General features: G+C 47.9%; 1 protein-coding gene across 1 annotated transcript in view; it reads right to left on the reverse strand.

Annotated features, from left to right (window-relative positions):
* Positions 1–19088, reverse strand: part of PSD2 (pleckstrin and Sec7 domain containing 2) — a 269100-nt gene that overhangs the window by 143331 nt on the left and 106681 nt on the right. The window contains exon 2 of the mRNA XM_019506603.1: positions 13642–14266. Coding sequence (XP_019362148.1) covers positions 13642–14201 — 560 coding nt within the window. The 5' untranslated portion in view covers positions 14202–14266. The remainder of the gene's footprint in view (positions 1–13641; positions 14267–19088) is intronic.

Below are 19088 nucleotides of genomic sequence, written 5' to 3' on the forward strand. Positions count from 1 at the left end.
CAGCTGCCTGCTGGGAGCAGCCCAGGATCCCGGCTGGCAGCAGCTCCCCGGAGCCGGGGCCAGCTGCAGCCCGGGAGGCTCCAAACAGCTGTGCCAGGCTCCGGCATCAGCTCTGCACCCAGCACTGCCCACCCCAAGGTGCCCATGCAGTCACCGCCAGCATGGAGCTGATGCCAGAGCTGTGCAGCCCAGCGGAGCTGTTTGCACTCTGCCCACTGCTTGCTGCAGCTGCCAGCGCCCAGGCTGGCTCCAAACAGCTGTGCCTGCACGCGCCAGTGCGAAGCTGATGCTGGAGCCCGGCACAGCTGTTTGGAACCTCCTGGCTGCAGGCAGCCCCGGCTTTGGAGAGCTGCTGCCAGCCAGGATCCCGGACTGCTCCCAGCAGGCAGCTGGGATACTGCAAGCCCTGCTGGGAGCAGCCCAGGCTGTGTTGCTGCCAGCAGCTACCCGGAGCCGGGGCTGGCTGCTGCATGCCAAGCAAAATGGCCTTGCGTGCTACGCTCGGCACATGTGCCAGGGGTTGCTGACCCCTGACCTATGAGAACAGGAATGAGGATACAGTTGTACCACGCCCTCCAGTGTCACTTTTGTGTGCCCCAAATGGGAGTGGGGGGTGGCTCTCAGGATGTACCAAGGGCCCAACTTTCTTTTACAGGCCCTACTACTCCTTACAATGAAACAAATTTATAATAGCATAAAATCTGTGGCAAATTACTTCACAGTTACTGGGTTGCAGGTCCCTCATCCTTGGATAGATGAAGTAGGGCTATCTGGTGGGGGATTGAACAATGAGAGCAAGAACCCTGTACTTGATGAACTGGAGGATAACAGAGGAGGATATACTTAGCATTGCCTATTCCAAGCATTAAAAGAATGAGTCATCCTGCCACCAAATAATTAGGTTTTAAACAGCAATAAATCTTGGGTTCTTTTATCTCTCTCCATCCTTTCATGCTCAAACTTTTTTCTGCAAACATGAGAGCCAGAAATTTCCTCTACGTTTGAAATAAAGACAAAGATTCTCTTAGAATCACCTTAGAAGCCCAGGAGCTTGGGCTTTAACATATACTGACACCAGTCAGCAATGCAAACCAGACATTAGCATGAATGACACAGCCCATAACATCTTTACAAACTGTCTGTTGACTTTCAAGAGCTCCTCAAATCATTTGAGTTACAAGGTGGGTCACCTATAGGACTAGTTTTCTTTAAAATTCCCTCTTCGCCTGCTGGGTGAGAGAAAACCTTCACTTCCTGGAAAGAGGGTGGAACTTTAAAGAGTCTGTCCACCTGCATTGTGATCTCACATTTCCATTACCTCTCTGGGTAGCTTGTTCCATTGCTTAACTGTTTGCATCAATTACTGTGATATTTAACCTAAATTTCCCCTGCTGCAACTTAAGCCAATTCATTACTTTGGTACTCTGCTCTATTTGCACTGACTAATGAGAAGTACCAGCCCCTTGTTAGTTGACAACAGCCTCCTAGCATTATTGCATCTCTCTCTAGGCTGCTGTCATTTATTTAGGTTTGTTGATATGCATGTTTGAATATAATTTCTCATGCCACACAGCTTGTTGGCTGCCCTGAACTCTATAATTCTCCATCTATATAGCAGTGCAAGCTGTCTTAATGCCAGAAATGATTCCATGACATTCCACAGAGACTATTTCTAGGGTTGAAATGGTTGGGTCCTATTCCATTTGTTAGGTGCCTAAGTGGACTTAGGCATCTAACAAAAGCAAGATCCTATTCCATCCTTCTCAAGACTCTGAAAAAAGTTAACATGTCTATTTCTGGTGAGCCTTAAGACTAAACCACAAAAAGGAGCAAGCAGAAGGAGGACCCATCACCTTTTTCATTGCTTTTCAGGGACTTGAGCAGGGTGGAATAGGATCACATTATTTTACTTAGGTGTCTAATGGATGAAATAGGATCTGGATGCCAGTTCCTAATATCCAGTGCCAGTTGTGGTGGTAGGTGCTGTGGTGTGGATATGGGTTCACTGAGAACAGAGACAATGCCTGCCTACTCATCTCACATACAAATAGCTATCAACTGCCAGCAACTTCTGATTACTAATGACCTGGGCTGAATTCAGATGGGTAACTAATAGGTCACAGGTGAGGATCTATCACTATGGGTGCTTGCATATATAAACCACCCGCCCCCCCCAGAATGGCATTTTACTTTAAATTTGGCATGTTCCCAGAAGAGGCAGCATGTTACTTTAACCCGGCTCGCCCGATGTCTGTAAAGATCAGGCACTTTAGTAGGGCTTTTTTGGTGCTTTTATCTAATAGCTGATTGAACCAACTTTAGCTAAAAGTGCCAAAAGCCCCACTGAAATGTCCAGTCTTTACAGATGCTCCAGGGCTGCATTGAAGGAATGTACTGCTTCTTCTGGTAAAACACATTTTTTTAACATCTGCAAGCAACTTAAGTCCGTAAGCCAGCTTGCTGATTCCTACCCCCATCAGCCTTTTTTTCACCAGAATGAATGTATCTAGTTATCTTTATCTATCTGCATGGTGCTCAGTTTTTTTCAAATCTTTTACCTTTATTGTTCCTGGTCTTTGAGGGCATAGACAGAAGTGCAGCTCCGTGGTCTAACTCATGGTGCTTAACACAAAGTGCCATGAGTTAGATTGGCCGTTCCAACTCAACAGACATTTGCTGTTGGGTTGGGAGGGTGGGGGACCAAGCTCCATTTTGGAGGCAGTCCAGCTAAGGAGCTGCGTGTCTGCAGCTTTTCTCCCTTAGCTCCCCCCCCCCAAACCCCCTCCTGCTCCCAGCTTTGGTACTGTCTGCATGATGGGGGGGAGTGGGGAGAAGGGAAGGGAGGGAGCTCAGGCCGCCTGAGGCAGGGGCTCCAATCCACCCACCCCCACCTAACGCAGGCTGGGAAAACATCATGCAGACAGCACTGGGGTGGGGCTGGGCTGCATTAGCTCATCCACCCAAGCAGATAGAAGTTAATGAAGGTGCTCTGCTTTGGACAGCCTTCATTTGAACACTCAGGTTAATTTATCAAGCAACTAGGGACTTTGAAAGCTCTCTACAGCCATGCTCCTGTGTTAGGGCATGCCTGTACAGCACTTTTAAGGGGCTGATCACAAAACAAATGTAACTTCTGTCTCCACCCTGCATTCCCTTTGTGGAAGTTAAGAGATAGTGAAGTGACAAACTGAAAGTTTATTTCTTTAGATCCACTCATCTAGGGTTGAATAACACATGAGCAACTGGTGCCTCCTGAGTTGGGGGGGCACTTGCCCCCCCCCCCTCCAGTGGCCAGTCAGTGACTGGGGGGAAGAGCCCCCCTGCCGCCAATCATGCTGACCGGGGAGGGGATTCCCCATGGCTGATCACACTGATGTGGGCACTTTCAGGCCATGGGGGGACTGCGGGAATCGCTTCTCATGGCACCCCCAATCCTTGGCTGGCGTTCTCAGGGGGGACACCAGCATTCTCACCTGCCACCCCCGCCCATCACCTAAGCAGGAAACACTGCTGTCGGGGATTCACCAGCACTCTCGGGGTGCACGGGGGTACATGTGTTGCCACTGGAGTAACATCAAGAACAGACTATATTTAGGGAGCATGGAAGCCATCCCTGGACTTAAGTGTATGCAGCCAAGGTTTACTGACTGACACAGAACCTGGACCCTGAAGAAGTAGCCTGCAACCTGCCAATGTCATTAGGCCCAGGAGGGAAACAAAACAAAGTAGTACTTTTAATCAGCATTGCCAAAACTAGAGAAATTTGGCCCATCACCATCTATCATGGTATCCTATCTGATAACAGGAAAGATTTTTCAAAGGGTTTAGAAAAACACTTTCTCTGATAAACAATGCACTCCTACCCATAAGTCCACCTTGGACTTATAATGCAACAAAATCTCATTAGAGATTTAAGGCAATGTGAGATCCTAAATCTGAATTAATTTTGATCCTGTGACAGGGAGTAACTTTCCCACAGAGTTAAACAGCAAGGGAGGTGATTACTTTAAGTAAAGTCGGATCCATATTTTTTTGCTTGCATTATGTCTTTGTAATAGCATTGGAGTTATGCCATATCTAATTGCCTATGCTGTCCCTTCCAATCATCTTTGAAATGTTGCTTTATTGCTTATGGTGGTTATGCTTGCAAGTGAACTGAACTTGATTTTTATGCATTGAGTTGTTTACATTTCATATCTTGCTGTTTAATTAGTCATAATAAAACAGAACTCACTCTTCTGTATATGCAGAGCTGGGATTACTGGGATTATCTGTAAAGAGTGTAAATCAGGCCTCTAATATACCACAGAAAAGGCAGAGGCCTCTGAAAAGTTTGTTTAGGACTTGATTTAATGGAATGTGAGCTTTTTTGGTTGTAGAACTTCTTTGGAAGAAATGGATGGGAAATTGCAAATATTTTCATCACAAAGTTTAGGTCACCCACATTTCACTACATTTTGCTCTGGTTTGCAGAAGGACAGGATTTTAGTGCATGCTTGCCACTCTGTGTTGCCACAAGTTTTGTGGCACCAGACCTGCACGTAGTACAGAGGCCAGGGAGACCTGACCTTAAAATCCCAATAAACAACAGCCTTTCACACACTCAAATCACTCAGAAAGTTTGTAGAAATGAATCCTTTGGATCTCACTAGTAAGAAAACTGCCACTTACATCCTGCCTTCCACCTTGAGGTTAGTTACTGGAGATGTGTTGGGAGATGGAAAGAAAAGCAATATTGGTAATGTGTTATACACCAAACTACCAGGAAAAAGCAGAAAGTAGTGTGGTTCATAGAATAAGGCACTTAAATGTGAGTCAGGAGATCAGTACTCTATATCCCTAATAGATGACCCAGGAAAGTCAGTATGTATCCTTGTGCCTTGTTTTCCCTTCCTGCCCTTTGTCTGCCTTCCCTACTTAAACTGTAAGCTCCATGGGGCAGGAACTGTCTCTTAATTTGTATGTAGGACAGTTAATTCAGTGGAGCCCTGACCTTTCTCTCAGCACAACCAGAGCCACATAGTGGTAGTAAATGAAAGGGATTTGCACTGCACAGGAGGGCACTGCCATGAGCCCTCAGAGGCCCCGATCGCCACTGCCAGAGCCAGTAAGTGTGGGGTTTTTTTTTTTTAAAGTGCTGAGAGGCTGGGGCCGGGTGGGGGATGGGGTCAGGCGAGGTAGCCATGGGTGCTTCTCCCACAACTGCCCCCATCTGGGGAGAGGCAGGCGCAGCTGGAGGAGCTGCAGGAGAACCTGCAGCCACTCGGCTGTGCTTGCCTCTCTCCAGCCAGTCCGAATCTTTGAATCAGTGTTGAATCAGCTCTGAATCTCCCATTCTGATTCGGCCAAATCAAATGGGGACAGTGATTCAAATCACTGAATCAAATCACTGTCCTCCAAATCGGTTGAATCCAAATCCAAATCAAATACTTCCCTATTCGCAGAGGCCTTCATATTCAGTGAAGATGCAGGCTCTGGTCCTTGTGCAATTTGTTCCCTAGCCTCTCAGCTGGGGGAAGGTAGCATTTGGCTCTTGTGTTCTTTCAGGAGACAGGCAGGATATAAATGAAAGGGAGCTTGCTTCAGTTCTGAGGCTTGTAGGCAACACATATACCTTAGGGTCTGATAGCTGGGTTGGGATCTAAATCTGCATAAATTAGAAACACATAGAAATGAGGCAGTGCAATATATGTTGATTTATGCAAATGAAAATACACATATCCAAAGTTCTTGCTGTTTCCTACTTAATAAATATTTTATGCAAAAATGTTAACACAAACAGATGATAAGTAACTGAGTAGAAAAACTGTAGGCCTTTCCCCATCTCTGCCACTATCTTGGTTATATGACCTTGGGCAACTCACTTCTCCCCCTCTCCCTCACACAAGCCTGTTCTCCTGCAACTTATATCAACTGGACTGACCCGCTTTAGTGAAATGCTTTGAAATCTATTAATGAAATGCAGTATGAAATTGCAAAGGAATGAAAAAGAATAATTGAAAAAGTTTAATTGTTCATTATTGGCTATTCATTAGAAATGTTATCCAGGCAGGTTTAAAGGCCCCGTAATAGGCATCCTAGTAACAAAATGGGTTGCTGCAAAAAAAAAAAATTGAATCTCTTTGAAACAATGAAGAGGAGGTCACATTCAAAGTTGGTGCAAAGCCACTTTCTCCTACAAGCTTTCACCACAACCCCCTCTCAGTTCTGAATGTGAATCTTTCAATGCCTTTGTTACTCACATAACTAGTCACAGAGACAAGGTCTGACTTCAGCTGGGAAGGGCCAGTTTTACATTAAATTAATGAAGCCATGGAGATATGTTGATTATAATCACACCAAGCCAAATTCTACCTTAGTGCAAGAATTGGGGTCTCTGTGGACATTAATGTAAATGCATCTGCTAATACCAGCACTGAATTTGGATCAAACAGATGTTTCAAACACCAACTATGATGCTTGCATAATTGAGACATAACAGAGCTCAATCTAGTTTGAAGAAAGGGAGAGAATTTGGTCCATGTCAGTAGCTGAGAGATATTTCCCAGGAGCGCTTGTTTATTAAGAGGTCACTTATAGGCCTGGGCAAATAGGGAACTAGTTGACTCGGATTCAGATTCAGCCAATTTGGATGTCGGAGATTCAATTTCGGGATCTGAATTGTTTTTCCGATTCGATTCAGCTGAATTGTTTCGGAAAATTCAGAGCCGATTCAGAGATTTGGCCATAGAGTATAATGGGGAATCAATGAAATAGCTATAACTTTGTTGTCTTTTGGCTGATTCAGATGACACTTTCATGGATGGTAACCTCTGCTGAGAGCATATGTACCAAGTTTCAAGGTGATAGGTGCAGGGGTTTCTGGGAAACTGCACCTCAAAGTCCTGAAAGAAAAACTCATGTCACGTGTGTGTGTTAAGGCACAGGGGGTGGTGGTGAAAAATACAAGGATGGTAGCCCCTGCTGAGGACACAAAGCCTGCCAAGTTTCAAGGAGATAGGTGCAGGGGTTTGGGGGAAACTGCACCCCAAATTCTTGAAAGCAAAACTCATGTCATTTGTACGTGTTAAGCCACAGCGGGGTCAAAACTGCAGGCTTGCTAGCCCCTGCAGAGGCCACAAAGCCTGCCAGCTGTCAAGGAGATAGGTGCGGGGGGAGTCTGGGTTCTGGGGCCCTGCACCTCTTGCTGCTGACAGGCAAAACTGATGTCATGGGTGTTTGTGCAACTGTGTCTGTCTTGGGGCATGGGAGGCAGGGGGGAGGGGGAGGCACTACTTCAGGCCTGGCTGCTAGGCCCTGCTGAGGCCACAAAGCCTTCCAGCTGTTAAGGAGATAGGTGCAGGGGGGTTCTGGGGCCCTGCACCCTTAGCTGCTGACAGGCAAAACTTGTGACATGGGTGCTTGTGCAACTGACTGTCTCTGGGCAGAAGCAGTTCCTGGCTCTGTATTGATGCTTTCCTCTCCTTAGTCTGTGGTTTTGTAGGTGTTAATCCTTGCTCATTAACTTGTTATCCTCACTAGCTACTGTATATTGAGCTGGTCCCTGAGTGAATCATGATTGATTGGTAATACAGTAGCTTAGTAGCCAGGCCTACAGTAGTTCCCCCTCCTCCTCCCTGTGCCCTAAGACAGACACAGTTGCACATGCATCCATGACATGAGTTTTGCCTGTCAGCAGCCAGAGGTGCAGGGCCCCAGAACCCAGAAGCCCCTGCACCTATCTCCTTAACAGCTGGCAGTCTTCGTGGCCTCAGCAGGGGCTATCAGGCCTGCAGCTTTCATCCTGCTGTGCCTTAACACACAGTGTCACCCATGTAACAAGTTTTGCTTGTCCGCAGCTTGAGGTACAGTTTCTCCCAAATCCTTGCACCTATATCCTTGAAACTTGGCAGGTTTGTGGCCTCCACAGGGGCTACTTCCCTGCAGGTTTGACCCCACTGTGGCTTACCACGCACACGTGACATGAGTTTTTCTTTCAGGACTTCAAGGTGCAGTTTCCCAGAACGCCCTGCACCTATTGTCTTGAAACTTGGCACACACCATGCTTCCAGCAGAGGCTATCATCTCTGCAAGCTTCATTTGAATCAGCCAAAAGACAACAAAGTTATAAATATTTCATTGATCCCCTGTGTCACAGGGTCATGAAGGTACCCTGTTCCTATGAGGGAATGAGGGCAGCTGAAACTCCTTAAGGCAGCCCAGGTGCTAGTTGCCAGGGCAACTAGTCTGGTCACATGACCAGAAGGGGACGGGGCCTGGCCTTTATAAGCAGCCCAGGCCAAAGCCTAGGGAGCAGTTCACCTCTGGCAGCCTGAAGAGCAGCAGCTCTGCAGCAGAGCAGAGCAGAGCAGAGCAGCCCGATCGCCTGAGTGGCTGCATCATGGCATGGGTGGAGAGAACCCTGACCATGACGTTTTGCAGGAAAGGCAGGTTGGGTCCAGACTTTGTGTTATAGCCAGAAGGCTTATTGTTGTGTTACAGCCAATGGGCTTATGGTTCTGTTGAGTTATTGTTAGACCGGAGGACCGGGCGAGGCTGTAGGGGTGGAGAAGGCCTCATTAGGAGCTCCCCACAGAGGTGGGGTGCTCCCAGTGCCGGAGTGTGGTACTACATTGCGGGGTGTCTGAATCCCGGCCCCAGGAAGGGGCGAACAGAGTGAGAGGCCCCGGTGAGGGCACCATAGTTTGGGGGTGTAAGACTCCGGCCCTGAGAAGGGCAAAGAGGCTTTCTGGGCCAGGCACGGCTGAGGCCACCTGAGCCCCACTCACCAGGAGCACTAGTGAGAAACCCGCAGGGGCTCGTGTCAGGCCCCAAAGGGGGGCCACAGGAAGTGAAGCCCAGGGTGGGTGCTACTAGAGCGACGAGCCCGGAAAGGGTGAGTCCGCAATTATAGAGAGCCCAGAGAGGGCGGAGAGGAGCCCCAGGAGCGGACGCATACTTGAGGGAAGCCCCAGGAGGGGGCAGGTTTAGAGAGGAGCCCCGGTGAGGGCACGTATTGAAAGAAGCCCCGGAGTGGGCGCATATTATTAATAGAAACCCCAGGAGGGGTGCGAACTGACCAGAGTCCCAGAGGGGCTCCACTGTAGTGGGAACCCCGAAGGGTCAAAGGGGCTAGGTAAGGCTCAGGCCGCCTGAGCCCAGTCGGGAAGAGTCCCAGAGGGGCTCCACTGTAGTGGGGATCCCGGAGGGTCAAAGGGTCCAAGTAAGGCTTAGCCCGCCTGAGCCCACTAGGGACAAGTACTATTAATAAGCCCGAGAGGGCTAACGACGAGAGGGGTGCCGGTTGCAGGACAAGCCCAGAGGCACTGGAGAAGGGGCACTGGTTGCAGGACAAACCCAGGGGCGCTAGAGAGAGGCGCCGGTTGCGTGACAAGCCCAAGGGCGCCTGGCAGGGCGCAGAAAGGAAAGGGACCAGATAACGTCCGGAAGAGCTGCAAGGCTTGGGGTGTGTTAAAGGGGAGGTAGGAGGCACACATAGCCCATAAGGCTGGGGTGCACCTGGTCACTCCATATGGAATGGGGACAGTATCAGCATAACACCGTGTACAAGGGGATCAAAGGCAGCCTCCCATAGAAACTTATATATACCAACAAGACGTGGTGGGCGAGAAAAGAGGGTGCTGGATCACCTATTTGACACGGCGGGGGCGCTAGAGGGATCACGGCTGCTCCTAGGCCCCACTCCGTGACACCCTGTTATACCCTTTGGCCGAATCTCCAAATCTTTTCTGAATCAATTCCGAAGCTCCAAATCAATTCAGAAAGCTTAAAGCTTCCAGTGATTCAAGTCAGATTCATAGATTCAGCCTCCAAATCATCTGAATCATCTCTGAATCCGAATTGTGATCCAAAGCTTTGCACAGCCCTAGTCATGTATATTGTTGAAGTTTCCCAACTTGTTTCTAATCTGTAATTTTTTCCCAAATATTGGACCTAGAGTTGAAGGCCAGCATGTTTATCATGTAAGAAAAATATAAAGAAGAACAAACTTCCTGGAATACCGAACACAGCTGGGTTGTACTGCCCCCATATTCGTGTGCCAGTACCTCTATTTCTCTCTTAATGCTCAACCAAAGTTGATTGGGTAATGGTGGGTCTTTCTTGAGCTATAATGCTTTGGCATGCAGCTGTTTTGCAGCTGATTGGAAAGACTGTTTCTTCTGTTATATTTAATTATCTTTTTCTCTCCCTCCTTAGAGCCTGTGCCCTTCTGAATCTAGATGATTCTTGCATCCCCTTTAATAGCTGTACTAACCATTGTACTGTAATGGCTGTACTGACCATTTCATTTTAAATCAGACTGTAAACCCCCTAATCACTGTTGCTGCTCTCCTATGGACCCTCTGCAACTTGCTGACATATTTCTGGTTGCATAAGCCACTGCTTTGTTGGCACCAAAAGTAGGAAATCAGCTGAGAGAGAATCCAGGATTAGCCAGAGGATTCATACAGGTAACCCCCACTTAGCGCTCTTAATTGGTTCCTGAAAAAATTGAGCATTAAGTGAAATGAGCATTAAGTTAAACAGAAAGTATTTGATGACCCAAGATGGTGACTGCAGTTGTTTTTAATGATCCAAGATGGCAACTGTGAGCATTATAACAAAACTTGCTGAGCGCTAAGTGAAATGAGCGTTGCAGTGAAATAGCGCTAAGTGAAACAGCATTAAGTGGGGGTTGCCTGTATATATAAAAGGTCTCCCCAGGCTTTTCCACAATCAGACTTGGTGAGTATGTTGGTGAAAACCTCATCAATCCGGACACCTGCAGGAAATGAGCACAGCCTCTCAGCATGTAAAAATATGAGCTTCTATTGTTTGAGATAGGGGATCATCTCTATTGACACCAAATTGTAGCAGACACACAAACTTCTAAACATGCTCCAGATACTGAATAGAGACAAAGAACTATCCTATTGTATAGGTTATGCATTAAGCATAAACATGGCCATAGACATAAGCCCAGGCTTTTCAAAGCTAGAGTGGCCACCAATCTGTATTTTCACTTCTGCTTCCTCCTTTGTTGTGTCCCTTCTAACACTTTCTGGAGCTCCCTCAGTACATGCCACAGAATAAACAGGAATACTGATGGACAACCCCCCCCCCCCAAAGGAAAATGTATATAAGGGTCTTGTTACATGTGGCACAAGGAAACCCAATCTGGCCCCCTACCTTGTCCCCCTCTCTTCCTGCTCCTGACTCCACTCCTGGACTCAGCTATGCCCTGTGATCTGGCAAGCTAGTATGGACTCTGCAGGTTGTTTGTATGGAGCTGCACCCCTGGGAGGGGGAAAGTCACAACTCCAGGGATAGGATGGGAAGTTGGCTTGGTGCCAGAACCATCCCCGGGGCAGTAGAGTTCAGGGGATGGAAAATTTTGTCCACACAACAAAGGGTGTGGGAGGGGACACTGCATCCTGGGTACTGTCAGACTGCAACTTGGGTGGTTTATATGTGAAGAGTAGCTACACATTAAAGGAACACGAGCTGGGTAATATGGATCAGAGAGAAACCTGCCCTTGAATGGTGTAACTTTAAGCTGCCTAAAGTGTGCTTAAAACTTGTTTCAGATGTCAATATGTGGACAGTCTGTGGATGAAGAGGTGCCTAAAATTAATCTGTAACAAGTCCCTAAGTGTTGAAACCTTTCCTGAAAAAAGAGAAATGACAAGTATGTTTTTAGTCTCTCAAAAAAATAATTTCCATCTTAGCTACTGTTTCTCACCCTTAACCAGGGGAAAGGAAATCTGCTTCCTCACTTGATTGTGCTCTGCAGCATCAAAATTGACAATAACTTATTCAACAAAGTGAAACTATTGAAGGTAGTTGTCACACCAAGTTATTTTTAGTTAAGCCGGTTCATATACCCATAGTTATGAAGCCATGGTGCTGTGGACTTGAGTTGCTGTAATGGGTTTTTGCTACCTGGACTGAGCTCTGTGCTGTGGCGGGTGCAGAGATCCCACCTCAGGAACACAGCTGGGTATTCGTATCCCTCTGCTGTTTCCACCACGTGAGGCGGGCCAGTAGGGGGTGCTCCTGCGTTGAGCCACCCACCTCCCTGCGCCCGACCACCTTCCAGGCTCCGAATGCCTCCCTAGGGGCGCCTTATGTCCGGCCGACCCCTCTCCCGGAGCACACTCGCTAGTCTGGGGGTAACGTGCCGCCACCACCCCAAGAATGGACTGTCTCGCGGCCCTGTGTCCTTGGGGTAACACAGGCCTAAAGTCCCACGGGTACTCAACCCAGTACAGGCACTTGGGGTACTTCCCCAAGTCCGGGGGCAAAAAGGTATAGTCTCCCTTAGTCCGCAGACCTAAGGGGTCTCTTAGGCATAATTTAGACCCACCCCTCAATAAGTCTCCCACACCAGTCAAAAAGGAGAACTTTATTGATTACAGGGGGTAGGGTAAACTAGGGTACAGGATAGAGCAATATCCTAGAAATCCTAAAGAGCAAACAGTCTGGCTGTGGTAGCCTTTTGATTACGCATCTGTGATACTTCCAGCTAAATATCTAATCAGATTGAGTAGCTTACTCACAAGCATCTTCCAAAGGCAGGTGAAGTTTCCCTTTGGAGGCAGGCGGTTCCTAGCTCGTGAGTTTGGGGGGAGAGAGCCAGTTTCAGATGTTAAGGCTTCTCTGTCCCCTGCCTGGCTGCTGCGTCACCTCATGGCCGGAGAGGAGAGACCGCCTCCTTCCCCGTCCTAACTTATATAGCCCCTGTGACCTCATTCACCTGGGCCAGCGGAGGTCAGCCCCAGTTGGCTGTCAGCCAACCAATCTGAAATGCATCACCTGTTACCGGGCAGATTCCAGCTCCCCAGGTAGAAACCCCTTACCCAGGTAAGTGATGCAAGTCACGTAGGCAGAGGGAGCAGGTTTCCCCCCTCCCTCAGGAATGCAGCCAGCTCAAGTTCCCTAAAGAGACAGGCTGAGGGTGTGGTCCCCTGTGTGCTGGGCCCATCCTAACTGAATGGTCCAGCACAGAGATTTAAATCACAGTGTCACAGGGCAGAGATTTTTGGGGAGAAACCAAGGTGGCATTCTGCCACATGTGCTACTGCTGGTAAGCTAACTAAATTAAAGATAGCCTGTGTATGGCTACATGAGATGCAGTTACATCTCCTAAATGCAAGGCAGGTAGACACAAGGTCAACCCTAGCAATAGTTACTGCAAAGTAGCAAATGAAGTATCAAAATTCTCCCCTCTTCTTTTAATAGGAAATAAGGGATCATCTTTACTGATGCCAGAAATTCTCATTTTCCACTGAAGAACCTGATCCAAAGCCTATTGAAATTGCCACGTCTTTCCACTGACATCAGTGAGTTTAGGATCAGGCTGTTGTGAAATGAGGGTGCCCAGGCAATCAGCAACTCCCAGCACCTAGGAGGCTCAAGCCCTAAGTGCTGGCAAATGCTGAATTTGTAATGGTGACTACTCCACAGGTATTTGCAGAGGGGTATAATTAGCAAAAAAAAGCAGTAAGAGAGGATATGTTCAGGGGTTAAAGCTAGCAATTAGAACATCTTTTAAGTTTCAGATCATATGAGTTACATAGTGAGATGCAAATAGATTTGAGGGTGAACAGTAACATGCACATTAATTGGAGCATGGGACGAAATGTAGAGAATTCCAATTACCTTAGTTGTTCCTCTGGGTTGTCAGTACTTAGCACCTCCGGAGAGTCCAGGGCTGTCTGCAAATGCACATTGATGAGCGGCTCACTATATATCTCCTTGTTTGGTGAGTCCCTCCCTTCTAAACTGACATCGCTCCTGCTTGGCAGGACCCTATTCTGCGTCTCTGTTACCTCCCTGTCATCAAAGTCCCTCTCCTTCCCCAGCATGAACTCTGCATGCAAGCCATTCGTCATCACCAGACCTTGGATTCTGCTGCTGTCACCCTCTGCTTGTTCTTGCTGCCCCAAGTTTCTCTGCATTTCAGTCTGTTTCCAGATATTTGGTGCCATTTCCAGATGGTCTGCTGTATGCCTGATGCTGTCATTGGTTGAGCTTGTGTCTTCCTTTGCTCTGGATGGCTCCACATTAATTGGGAGGCTAGGTTTCTCATTGGAGGAATCTGCGGACTTTGCTAGCTGCTCACTCCCATTATTACAGGATTCCGGGGCTAGTTGCAAGCCTGAAGTTTGTGTCTCATTATACTCTGCAGAAGATAATGGAAAGTGAATGTTCTCAGTCATGTTCAGCTTGTTTTCACAGTGCTTACACTGCTTCTTTCCCTTGGTTAATTCAGGCTTAGTATTATCTATAAAGGGAGAGAAACAGAGAGTCATGAGTGTCTGAAAGGATTACAATTAAAGCAGTTACTTGCAAATGGTTTAGAAAGAAACAAGGCAAACATGTTCCCTGATATTCTCACTCAGGGGCCGTGGTTGGAAGGTGCGGCTCCTTGCTAGGGATTGCTGAAGTGGGAAGAAAACTTGTGAAAACTCAAACACTCCCATGAAAATAAAGCCCAATGTGGGGATACCTGTCAAAATTTTCATGCTTACAACCTGTGATACAAGCAGGGACCACTTGAAGAAAACAGTGGTGTTATCTAAACACAGTGGTCTTCTGTCTGCAATGAGGCCCCAATGTGGCCTCTTTTCCTGAGTAATCCTCCTAGGAAAAAGAAAAGCCAGTGCCTGTTGTTCTCCCCATCCATATCAACAGGCAGCAGATGCAGATGCAAGACTAGTGTTGGGGCTCTCTGTCCATCTCTAGTGAAGGGGCAAACTTCTAGCTTAGTTCAGGTGGGCAATAGAAATACATTAGGGCTGTGCAAAGCTTTGGACCCTGATTTGATTCGGTGGAGATTTGGCCTGATTTGGTGGCCAAATCTCTGAATCCGAATTGAATCAGGAGACCCTTTAATCTCTCCAAATTGAATTGGAACCCTCTGAATTGATTCAGAGAGACTCAGAAAGATTTGACAATTTGGACATAGACGCAGCTTTACATGTTTTTCCTATGTTCCTCTAGGTAGAAGGTGGCTCATGAACACTGCGATGCTGGGGTGCATGAAGTGTCCCACAGAAGCATGGGGGGCCCCCAACACACTCAGCAGTGGACCCAGAAGTGAACCGCTCCTGTGGGATGCTCCATCCTCCCCAGCATTGCAGCATTCACAAGCCTCACCTGGTACCTTGAGGTATGTAGAAAATACATTTAAAGCTCTGTCTAAGGTTGAATCACCGATTCCCTTAATCAGCATCGAATCTTCAGATCTGGTTTTGGCCCAATCAAATTGGGGACAGTGATCTGAATCAACAAATTGAATCACTTTCCCCAATTCGGGCCAAATCCGAATTGAATACTGCCTGTTTTGCACACCCCTAAAATACATGCTTTGAAACAGTCATGTAACAAGGGAGGGGGAAATGGAAGAAAAAGAAACAGCTGTGCTGCTGGTTTGGCCACTGCCATGCCACTGGCAGCACAGGTAGTGATGATACCCCATGTGGCACTGCCTCCTAGGGTACTCATGCATCACCTGTTATACCTCTTTTTTAAAATGCAGAAATTGATTCCTTACAGAAAATGTGCCCTACTGCCAAACTGGTTGCTGATAGCTCCATGGATATGATGTCTCAAAACAATATCTCTCCAGCTATCACAGCACTGGGTAGGTTTCAGTGACAGTTGGCATTGCTTACTTTCTCAAAGTCTACCACCCCTGACCATACCAGAGCTATAATAGAACAGCCACCTCTTTTCCAACAGACACACACAAGCAGATACCTGAAAGACATCCCTGGCTTTCTCAGGCTGTGAAGCTATCTTGGTGGGGGTGGGTACTGCCATGACTGCTATACTGTGTTTCATCATGGCCAGTACCTGCCCCTAAGGGTGCCATAGTTCTGGGAAGGAAATGCTGTTAGTCTGTTGTCCTATCTTGGGCTCAACTTAAAACTTCAAAATGCTTAAAACTTGCCTTTGCCTAACACCTACAAAGTCCTGCTGGTGTGCTGACATCACTGCCTGCCAATGCTGTTCCATTGTTTCTTTGTAGTCCTCTATATATCTGAGTACACCTGTCATCTCTGTCTTGCACTTGTTGTTAGCTCTTTGGTGCAGGGCCTTTTTGTTTTGGCATAGTGCCTAGCACAATGGGATGCAGGTCCATGACGGGGGTCCTGAGATGCCACGACAACATAAGTAATAAGTTACTGTACAATCAGGAATGGTGTTGGTGTCTGCCATTGCAATGCCATCCCAGAAGGCAGCTTTTGAGGAAGCTGTCCCACCACTGCAAGTCCTGGATTGCTGGTGCCCAAAGATATCAGGGTGCCAAAGGGACTGACACCCACAGAGGGTGGAACAGGTTGGCATGGCTGAAAGGTTGGCATGGCTGAAAGAGGAGAATGGGGTGAAAAGCTAAAATGGTGAGAAGCTTATCAGTAGAGAGAAGGGTCTATACTGCTAGATGTACCTCAGGGGATCCCAGCAGTGATTACACAGGGCTATTTAGAAGATGAGCCAGGATATCATAGAAGGGACTGTACATCTGCCAGTGTGTGTAGGGATAGTGTGTTAGGTTAGGAAATTCATGGAAACTCAGGGCTATTTGTAAGTACTGCAGCATGAAGTTTCAGTTGCCCTGCAGGCTTCCTGGAACCGCAACAGTATTGGGTCTTTCTCTTAAGATTGGTCTGCTGATACTTTGCCTTCTCAGTTAAAAGCCAGACACAATGTGCTGGGAAGGAGGGGGGAAAGCAGGGGTTGGCTTCAATTTTTTAACACCTTAAAGTTCAGGAGAGATGTGTAAACTTGCAATATTATTCCTGCCAACTCTCTGTATATAAAAATAGTTTCTCTACTGCCAGAGTAACACTTTTTTTCCCCCTACACACAAATACTGCTTAAAAGTGTCACCAGGTTGCCGGTTAAGACTGTCACAAATGCACCCTTTATCCATAGCCTATGAAGTACTCTCTATGGAGGACAAAAGGACAAGTTATTGTACTGGACATACTTTACCTGTAGTGTTACCAAAAAATAGCTCCTTATTATTTAGCATAGATATGAATATACAATCTGTCAGCCCTACAGATAAAGTCATTTGTGACTGATTTAAAAAATGAAATATTTCCTATTAAAATCCCAGCCTTTGAATACAATTTGAAACAAGTGACCTAAAAACAGACAAATTAAATACGGCAGGTTGGGTGCTGGGATTCAGACTGAGGTTTAGGAACATATGAAGTAAGTCAAAGAGAAAAATGATTTCTTGCCCTAAGCAGGGAGCATGGAACATTAATTAGTGTAGGAAACAAGGGGGCTGGACTCCTGGGTTCTGTTCCTAATTCTGCTGTTCACCCAGGATCTGGAGTAAACCATTTAAGTTCTTTCTGTAAAATAGGGATGAGTATTTTATTATCTGAGAGGCTGTGAGTTTGTAAAAGGCTTTGGGTGTGTCCACCTGGCCTTCAGGAGCACCATCAGGAAAACAGCTTGTCTCTTTGCTTCACCTTTGTGCTAGCCAAGTCGGTTGAACATGGAAGCAGCCCTGGATGCTACCTTAAGAGAGAGTGGCACAAAAAAGCACCACCACCACAATTGGCACTGTTGTAGCTAACACTGCCCCATGCATCACTTGCCCCACTATGCTCCTGCTCCATGTAATGTTGAGCACCTGTTAACAGGCACAACCAAGACAGAGAGCCTGCTTTATAAAGCTACCCTGCCTCATTTTGGGGAACTGGCACATACAGTGCAGGAGTGAGAAGGTGGGTCATGCTTTATGGTGGTGCTCTCAACAATGGCATAAAAGCTTAGAGATTCTTTATGCAACTATATTAATAATAGTAATAATAAGCTGCTCCCACAGCCTGGACACACTGGGCGTGTCCAGCCAAGTGTGCACATGCCTCTTGCCCCGTCTCAAACCCCTTTGAGGTGAGGCAAAATGCACATGCAGGAATGACAAACTTCCAGTGCGGGGAGAAAATTAGACCCCTGGATATACAGGTGTCAAACAAAAACCTGGGGGGGGAAGAATGGATCAGGCAACCAGAGACTCAGTCCTCCAGAGACACCTGGCACAGAACCAGAGCATCTCTATCATTGGCCCTTTCCCTGCTTCTGTAGCAGGGCAGGCAGCGGTGCAAGCTGCAGGAACCCAGCTTTGACCAGGTAGGCAGGGGCTGGAGACAGCAGGGGAAGGAGCAGGGGGCTGGAGACAGCCCTGGAGACATTCCTCTGCTGCCTCCAGCTTCTTCCCCTGCTTGTCTCCAGCCTTGGGAGAGCAGGGCACAGCAGGCAAATGCCTCTGGGGCTGGAGACAGCAGGGGAATGTCTCCAGGGGCAGTCTCAGCCTCCTGCTCCCTCCCAAGGCTGGAGACAAGCAGGAGGCTGGAGATAAGCCCCTGAAGATAAGCTGGAGACTTCCTCTGCTCTCTCCAGCCTCCTGCTCATTCACTGCTACTCCCAGTGAGTGTGGGGGTGCTGGGAGAGCAAGCAGGGAGATGGGGGAATGAGCAGAGGGTGGGGGAATGAACGGAGGGGGAATGAACAGGGGGAATGAGTGTGGAGCAGGGGAATAAATGGGGAGCAGGGGGAATGAACAGGGGGCAGGGGAATGAACAGTGGATGGGGGGAATGAATGGGGATCAGGGGAACGAATGGGGAGCTGGGGGAACCAATGGGGGTAGGGGGAATGAGCCTCCTGTTCATTCTCCTATTCTCTCCAGACTCCTGCTTGTTCCCCTGCTCATCTACAGAATCCAGAGGCTGGAGAAAAGCAGGGGAATGAGCAGGGGGCAAGAGACCATCAGGGGTGGGAGGGGAGCTGTCACCCCTGTGGGGGCCTGGGACCCTGCAGGCAGGGTAGTCCATGTGCTGTGAGGGGGGGCTCTGCCCTATGGGGGGCAGGGGACCATTGGCAATGCATAGGGGGTGCCCGTGCACTCTCTGAGCATGGCAGTGCACCCCCTCAAAAAAGGTGCTGCCAACACTGTTGGTGGTGCCTGCAGGTGGTTGCCGCTTGCCACCCCCCACCACCGGTGGTGTCTGTGGGCAGTTAGCGATCGCTGCTGGCCACCGCTGTCGCTGGTGTCTGTGGGTGCTCACCACTCACCCCCCCC

This window comes from Gavialis gangeticus, unplaced genomic scaffold (genome assembly GCF_001723915.1).
Source record: "Gavialis gangeticus isolate Ggan-Ray unplaced genomic scaffold, GavGan_comp1, whole genome shotgun sequence".
Lineage (NCBI taxonomy): Eukaryota > Metazoa > Chordata > Crocodylia > Gavialidae > Gavialis > Gavialis gangeticus.